The sequence below is a fragment of the Lolium perenne genome, chromosome 4 (genome assembly GCF_019359855.2).
Source record: "Lolium perenne isolate Kyuss_39 chromosome 4, Kyuss_2.0, whole genome shotgun sequence".
Taxonomy (NCBI): Eukaryota; Viridiplantae; Streptophyta; class Magnoliopsida; order Poales; family Poaceae; genus Lolium; species Lolium perenne.
The window spans coordinates 363,614,702-363,622,369 of record NC_067247.2 but is presented as its reverse complement, the minus strand read 5'-3'; the positions used below and the strand labels follow the sequence as shown (position 1 = coordinate 363,622,369).

Sequence of the window (7,668 nt, the reverse complement as noted above, 5' to 3'; positions counted from 1 at the left end):
CGTTCCCTCGGCCGTCGTGCACGACCCACCCTCAGTGTATCCACAACCTGGTGACATGCCAAACTCAACGCCGCCGGAGCATGCCGCCGCCGCCGAGGATGCCACCGGTGGTGGCACGAGCTACGACGAGGCCGCAGGCATGCTGTGCCACTACAGCACCAACGCCAAGAGGGCGCCGCCGCGGCTGGAACTCAAGGTCGACGCGCCCTTGCTACGACTGATCAAATTCATGCGATCCGCCGCGGCTGGAACTCAAGTTGCCGTCTGTCGGGCTGAGGATGAGGAGCTGGGAGAGCCGGCGAAGAAGAGGATGGGCCGCAGAAGGCTGGGGAAGGTGGCCGTGCGGTTGCTCCAGCTCGGCCCTCACAACGTACATGGTTCATCTTTGCTTCATTATCGCAATTCTTTCTTTCTTGCTTGGATTGTCTTGTTGATTATTACCGTGTTCCCTCTAGATCGTTCGAACAGATGAGGTCGAAATCTTCGCCAAGTTCCTGTACAAGAAGCCCAAGAAGATCGTGTGCCAGATACGGGCCATACGGCACGTGCGCGACGTGTTCATCAAGATCAACATCCTCTGCTCCAACATAAAGACCATGGAAGCGTGTTTCAACGACGCGAGATTCGATACCCTGAGAATCCAGGCAAGTATATATTTGTTGCTGTCCCTCCCCATTATACATCTTTCTTTGAGAGGTTACCATGTCTGTCAGTAGTTTCCCATGATCCATGTAATCTACATATGGGCACCTGTAGTTATCGAATTGATTTGTGCAGGTTAAATCTTCGTCGGAGCAATACCGTGCTGATCCACCTCCACCAGGAATGCATCTTCCATGGCGGCGGATCGCAGATGTTACAGAAAAGTATGGCTGCTCTCAGTTCGTATCCCTAGCTAGCTAGCAGGCAGAAGGCCCGGTATTAATAATCTAGTGCTAATGCTTCATCGGAATCTACAGGACTTTCTTCCTCCAGTTTGAGAAGGGAACTCTGGAGAGGAGCTACGGCAAAATGCTGTACACACATCCTTCCCTGATTCTGCTACCATTGCCTCGTGCCAGTAACGAAGGGGATGAACAAGAAGCCCAAGCAACAACCGCCCAACAAACTCACATGATCAGAGCCGCCGTTCCCGTTCCCCCATCTGTTGAAGCGGTGATGACAAGCACGAGGATGATAGGCTCAACATACACAGGTAAAGAAATTCTAGGCATCTCCATGATTCCAAGTGATCGGAGTCCCCTGTCTCTCAGGCAAGAATTGGCTTCTACCTTCAGCACATTCTAAATACTAATGTTTGGTTTTCTCATGATCTTCAGGAGCCAATTTTGCGGCGCATGAGCACCAGGGGTACTTACGATTCGACTGAACAACAACATATGCATTCTTTCTATAAATTGATGCAGAGTGCATATAGCCATTACCCATTCACATTCATTATTTGCATTCGTTGTATAGATAGTATAACACACACTTGTACATATGCCGAACTATGGTTTTTGTCACATACAATCTTCTGTGCAATGTTGTGATTAACATTTATGTTGTTCCATTGTATAATACAATGCACAAAAGCGAAAGCTCCGACTCCGGAATTTGTAAACCTCCTCTAACCAGCAGATTTGCTACATCTTGGACGATCTCCGAGATTCCAAGTGATCAGAATCCTGTCTCTCAGGCAATAATTTGCTTCCATCTTCAGAACATTCTGAAATAATGTTTGGTTTTGCCATGATCTTCAGGAGCCAAATATTGCGACCATGAGCACCTGGGGTACTTACGATTCGACTGAACAAGAACATATGCATTCTTTCTATGAATAGATGTAAAATACGCATAACGTTTACCCATTCATATTCATTTTTTTTGCATTCCCTGTATATATAGTATATAGAACACTGGTACATTTGCCGAACAATGATTTTTGTCACATACAAACTTCTGTACAATGTTGAGATTGAAACTCATGTTGCAACACACACAGGGCACAAAGTGAAAGCTCCAGCTCAGGAATTTGTAAACCTCCTGACATTGTAGAGTTGTGAAGCTTTAAAATTTAGCAGCAAGAATTGCTCTGGAACAGAAAGAAGCAGCAGATTTGCTACAGCTTGGACAATCTGGCTTGTTCCGATCTGACTTTGGCGATGAGCTCTCTTCTCAAAATCTTGCCTGAAACTGACTTTGGTACGCTGTCCACGAATGTAACCCTCTTCAACCTTTTGTAGTACGTGACCTGAAATGTGATGTAAGTTAAAAATTACAAGTGCATTACCATGGGAACTATGCAGTTGAGGAGCCATGTTTCATGCTAGTGATGGTGTTCGACCACAGGTACTCCACAATAACAATTTAGTAAAGGAGTCCACAGTCAGCCTTACCTGAGTTTCAATAAATTTCTGCACATCAATTTCAGTCAATGAACTCGAAGTTGACCGGACAACGTAAGCTATAGGAACTTCTCCAGCTTCAGCATCAGGAAACCTTGAAACAGGCACAAATCCAATTCAAAAGATAAGAAACAGCAGACAAAGGAGCCCAGACCGACAAGGTCGCGACATTTTGCACTCAAAAGCTGCTGGAAACAATTAAATTTTAGAAGGTACAACTTACGGGATAACGACAGCATCTAGAATCTCTGGATGAGATAGAAGTAATCCTTCAAGCTCAGCAGGTGCAATCTACATATAAAAAAATAAAAATTATGAGAGGTTTATGTAAAGATGACAAACTTTGATGTGTGTTCGAACAAGAAAACACTAGTGCAAAAGGATGAGTTCCTATCGCGAAGAATTAGATTGGATGCTCACAAAAAGGCTACCATTCAGATAACACAAAAGACCCCCATGATTAAGTTAAGATGAATAAGTGTTTTGCTATAAAAAGTAAGTTTAGTGAAACTTTAAACTCATTAGTCACAAACTCACAACTCAGTAGTAATGGCATAAGAGGAAGAATTTCCGCAAAAAAGAAGGGAAGTCATGGGCTCTTGGTCTGCTCAAGACGAATTGATAATGTATTGTGGTGAATAATGTCACACAATAATCTCACATTCGTCTGCTGTGCTATCAACCTATCAACATGCACAAGAAAGGGGTCATAGTCTCATAGACTCATCGAACACCCTATCAGTGATGTTTGGCTACATATAGAACTAACAAAAGTAGTACTAAGTAGATGGAGAAATGCCAAGGAGCACCGGAATGCGCCCCTGTATTATATTTTCAGCCCTATGACCCCTTGGGATATGAGGGTATATGACTCATATTTTTTTCCTTTAATGATCCCGTATTACTTGTCAGCTGCCAGCCCAATAGGCAATAGCTATGCTAAATTCAATGCTGGCCAACAACTACGTTGAGCCCTTCTAAACAAAATCCTTTCAGCTCACTGTTCCTCTCTTTCTTCAGCAAATCACCCGTGACCATTCCCTCATTCTGATCAGATCTAACCACTGAAAGTGTGCTTAACCTTAAGTATACTTAACATAACTAATCTCAGTTCATTTTGCCAATGACTGCTCGCGTTAAAACAGACCAGCAGAAGCCACATATTAAATGCACTGCAAATTTGTTTAAACTAATCAGTGCAGTACTAAAACTGTGCTTAGCGTTAAATGTTATGTTCCTCACATTCATTTTACTGGGCACCTATTCAAACAACACTATGCACTGCACTCATAACCTTGTCTAGGTGATGAAAACCAAAGCCCAGTTCCAATGTGTTCCTCTTGTATTCTTCAATTTATGATTGCATTTTGTACTGAAGAAATGATTAGCACTTTGAACCGCTACTTTGTTGATGGATCATAGAGTAGCAAAAATATATGAGTATTTTAAAAAATAAAAATACCTGAAAACCTTTGTACTTAATCAGCTCTTTAAGTCTATCAACAACATAAAGCTGGCCTTCTTCGTCAAAGTATCCAAGATCACCAGTATGCAACCACCCTTGCTTGATTGTAAAGTCAGTAGCTTGCACATTGTTGAAATACCCTACAGAAAATTGACTCAAGTAAGTAGAAGTGCTGGCCCTATACTCCCTTTAGGACTGAATAGTTGTTCATGATCACTAGAGTTTCATGTTAAAGAAAATCACTAGGTCTTTGTAAACTGTACATTGTCAATAAACATGTGAAAGTTTTACCTCATTGCTTAACTAAAAAAATATCAACAATCTCTAAAGTTTCATTGTAACATCCTTTACACTAAGGTCGGTATTATGTCATAGTTGATCAAGCAAATGAGGCCTGATTTCTTTGGAAGAAGCTCTTGTTTGGTCTCAAGAGACAGGGTACAAGAACTAGATTTTCACCTTGCACAATAAAAAAAAATCACCTTGCATTATGTGTGGTCCTCGGATACAAATTTCTCCTAGTTGATTTGGTGGCAGATGTTTTAGAGTCTCTACATCGACAATTTTTGCTTCATTTCCAATGACAAGCGCTCCAGTTGACCCAAACCGACGAGTCTTTCCATTTACTGGGAATTCAAGTGATATGATCCCACAAGTCTCCGTCATACCATAGCCCTGCCAGAGGTACATAACACACAATACAACTTGAGATATGTACTAGTACATAAGATTGTTTACAGGTATCAGGTACCACCATATATGAGAGAATAAAGCCATAGTACTACATGATGCAACAAAGTGTGCTGTGCAATAAACCACTGAACCACTTTAGATTAGTTTTGAAATTGGCTACAGATTGCTAGCATCAGGCTTTATGCAGTCACCACAACAAAATGGTTAAACTGCCAGTGCAATTTGAAAATAAAAACGTCTTGCCTGTAGACCATGCATTTTATTATTATATGGGACATTGGGACAAGATACATTTCTATTCCCATGTTGATGCTTCGATCAAAAATATATAGTTATGATAAAACAGCATGATGATGATTCCAAAGGTACCAAGGCTACTTTTATAAGTTAGCAAACAAATAGTTGACTTCGGCATTTTGTTAAAAAAACATACTTGACTTCGGCATTAAAGTTGGAACAGCACTGAATTGTTACATATTAACATCCACGGCAAAATACTTATGTAACACCGACTATCGATATGGGTATTCTGATGCAAATACCTCTTCCATACATACGGGATACTAATATGCAGTAAGAAGTGTCCGCACAAATTAGAAGTATCAGTGGCGTGTAGCTGCATAGTGTATACATTCCAAGAGAAAAAAATGGCAATCTTGTGTCTTAATCAAGCGGTATTAGCAGGACAAAATATTGGAATCGCTCACATCCAAAATGTCACTCTCCAGTTTTCAATGGCAAAATCAAGCTGGACAGGACAGCTTATCTGTTTCATATTGCTGTTCACTCCAAAGTTGTTGATAATCTAGTGCATTGTACCAACAAAGATTCCGACTTGATCAACTTTTAAGCCATAGGACAAGAAAAGGAAGATTCGGTCCCACATAAGCACAATAAAAAAGACTCTGAAAAGTGATTGCGAGTTCTGAAGGTAGACCATGCATTTTATTATTATATGGGACATTGGGACAAGATACATTTCTATTCCCATGTTGATGCTTCGATCAAAAATATATAGTTATGATAAAACAGCATGATGATGATTCCAAAGGTACCAAGGCTACTTTTATAAGTTAGCAAACAAATAGTTGACTTCGGCATTTTGTTAAAAAAAAACATAGTTGACTTTGGCATTAAAGTTGGAACAGCACTGAATTGTTCCATATTAACAGCCACGGCAAAATACTTATGTAACACCGATGCTCGATATGGGTATTCTGATGCAAATACCTCTTCCATACATACGGGTTACTAATATGCAGTAAGAAGTATCCGCACAGCTGATTATTAGAGGTATCAGTGCCGTGTAGCTGCACAGTGCATACATTCCAAGAGAAAAAAATGGCAATCTTGTGTCTTAATCAAGTGGTATTAGCAGGACAAAAAATTGGAATCGCTCACATCCAAAATGTCACTCTCCGGGTTTTCAATGGCAAAATCAAGCTGGACAGGACAGTTCATCTGTTTCATATTGTTGTTCACTCTAAAGCTTCTTAATAATCTAGTGCGTTGTATCAACAAAAGATTCCTACTTGATCAACTTTTAAGCCATAGGACAAGAAAAGGAAGATTCAGTCCCCACATAAGCACAAGAAAAAAGACTCTGAAAAGTGATTGCGATTTCTGAAGGTAGAGTAGTGCGGCGCAATTGGCGAATGAGAGTTACCTGAACAATCTCGGCTTTGGGGAAGTTCTTGGCAACGACCTCCATGACGTCCTTGCCGAGCGGCGCGGCGCCCGATCCGATGTACTTGAGAGAGCTGAGGTCGTACTTCCCGGCCATCCCCTGCTTGGCGAGCGCGATCATGACAGGCGGCACGCAGAAGAGGTTGGTGACGCGGTACCGCTCGACGGCCTTCATGACGGCGTCCATGGTGAAGCCCGACATGACGACGACGGCGTTGCCGCGCTGCAGCTGGCCGAAGGTGATGACGGAGAGGCCGAAGATGTGGAACATGGGGAGGAAGCAGAGGAAGACGTTGGGCCCCTCCCCGCGCTGGTCCTGGTCGGAGGTGACCATGGTGGAGGTGGCGATGAAGTTGCGGTGCGTGAGGACGACCCCCTTGCTGTCCCCCGTGGTGCCCGAGGAGTAGAGCAGCGCGGCCGTGTCGCTCTGCTTGGTCGGCGGGCGGCGGTACTGGGTCTCGTCCGCGCCGGCGACGAGGTCGGAGTAGAGGGTCACGTTGGAGGCGGGAGGCGCGGGTGTGGCGGGGTCGTCGAGGAGGATGACGGGGAGGGCGAGGCCGGCCACCTTGGGGAGGAGTTCGGGGACGGTGATGAGGAGCTTGACGCGGGCGTCGGCGGCCTGCTTGGCGATCTCCCGCGGGGTGTAGAGCGGGTTGGCGGTGCTGGCGACGGCGCCGAGCGCGGTGGTGGCGAAGACGCAGATGGGGTAAAGAACGCAGTTGGGCGCGATGAGGAGGACGGCGTCACCGGGGCGGACGCCGGCGCGGGAGGCGAGGGCCACGGCGGTCGAGAGGATGGCGGAGCGGAGGCCCGCGAAGGTGAGGGAGCGGCCCGTGGCGGCGTCGACGAGCGCGAGCGCGGACGGGCAGGCGTCGGCGCGGCGGGAGAGGAGGTCCGTCATGGAGAGGCCCGGGTCGGAGGGAATGGGCGCCGCCGGGCGCAGCGAGCGGTACACGCCGTCCGCGCCGTAGCCGGCGGCCGGCACGGCCACGGTTGTCGCCATCGCGCCGAGTGTACTTGCTCGGGTCCTTGTCTGCTGGTTTGTTTGTGCTCGCGCAGAATCCAAATCTATGGGATGGGAGAAGAAGAGAGGTGTGGTGGTGAGCTCCGGCTCCGGTGGCTCCGCCGAGTCCCGACGCTATCGTGTTCGCTGTACAATGTTGTGTACTCTCTGTGTTATGTAGTGTCATATGATCGATCTGATTCGCTCACGGTCGGACGAAACCACGTGCAAAAACTAATTGACAAAGTTTGGAAATACACTGTTCAAACCTACCTTAGAAAATTGTTCAAAACTACGTATCAAGCGCAAAAAAGTGGATCATAGTCACTGGTACGAGTCCAAGATAAATTAAAACATGCGGGTAAATAGACAGAAAAGGTGCCGGAGATGCGTTACAAACAGAAATGACCCCCCCTTTTGTTCGTAAAACCTAA

The 7,668-nt window shown here is 45.1% G+C and overlaps 2 protein-coding genes across 2 annotated transcripts; one reads left to right on the top strand and one right to left on the bottom strand.

The window, feature by feature from the left end:
* The first annotated feature begins 15 nt into the window (after positions 1 to 15).
* On the top strand, positions 16 to 1,601 carry LOC127347944 (uncharacterized). Its single transcript, XM_071818305.1, has 5 exons — positions 16 to 370; positions 456 to 644; positions 778 to 866; positions 960 to 1,195; positions 1,320 to 1,601. The coding sequence occupies exons 1-5, from the start codon at positions 56 to 58 to the stop codon at positions 1,367 to 1,369; spliced, it is 879 nt and encodes a 292-aa protein (XP_071674406.1). The 5' UTR covers positions 16 to 55; the 3' UTR covers positions 1,370 to 1,601.
* Positions 1,602 to 1,831: 230 nt separating this feature from the next.
* LOC127296751 (4-coumarate--CoA ligase-like 1) lies at positions 1,832 to 7,356 on the bottom strand. Its single transcript, XM_051326957.2, has 6 exons — positions 6,212 to 7,356; positions 4,335 to 4,527; positions 3,850 to 3,992; positions 2,611 to 2,678; positions 2,379 to 2,481; positions 1,832 to 2,233 (listed from the first exon to the last, which is right to left on the bottom strand). The coding sequence occupies exons 1-6, from the start codon at positions 7,232 to 7,234 to the stop codon at positions 2,102 to 2,104; spliced, it is 1,662 nt and encodes a 553-aa protein (XP_051182917.1). The 5' UTR covers positions 7,235 to 7,356; the 3' UTR covers positions 1,832 to 2,101.
* Positions 7,357 to 7,668: the final 312 nt, after the last annotated feature.

Coding starts and splice junctions, on each gene's coding strand:
- LOC127347944 (XM_071818305.1), top strand. CDS start 56: ATGCCAAACTCAACGCCGCCGGAGCATGCCGCCGCCGCCGAGGATGCC. Junction 371..455: donor TCCAGCTCGGCCCTCACAAC/GTACATGGTTCA, acceptor TGTTCCCTCTAG/ATCGTTCGAACAGATGAGGT. Junction 867..959: donor ATCGCAGATGTTACAGAAAA/GTATGGCTGCTC, acceptor CGGAATCTACAG/GACTTTCTTCCTCCAGTTTG.
- LOC127296751 (XM_051326957.2), bottom strand. CDS start 7,234: ATGGCGACAACCGTGGCCGTGCCGGCCGCCGGCTACGGCGCGGACGGC. Junction 3,993..4,334: donor AGGACCACACATAATGCAAG/GTGATTTTTTTT, acceptor AATTTTCTGTAG/GGTATTTCAACAATGTGCAA. Junction 2,679..3,849: donor TTAAGTACAAAGGTTTTCAG/GTATTTTTATTT, acceptor TTTTATATGTAG/ATTGCACCTGCTGAGCTTGA.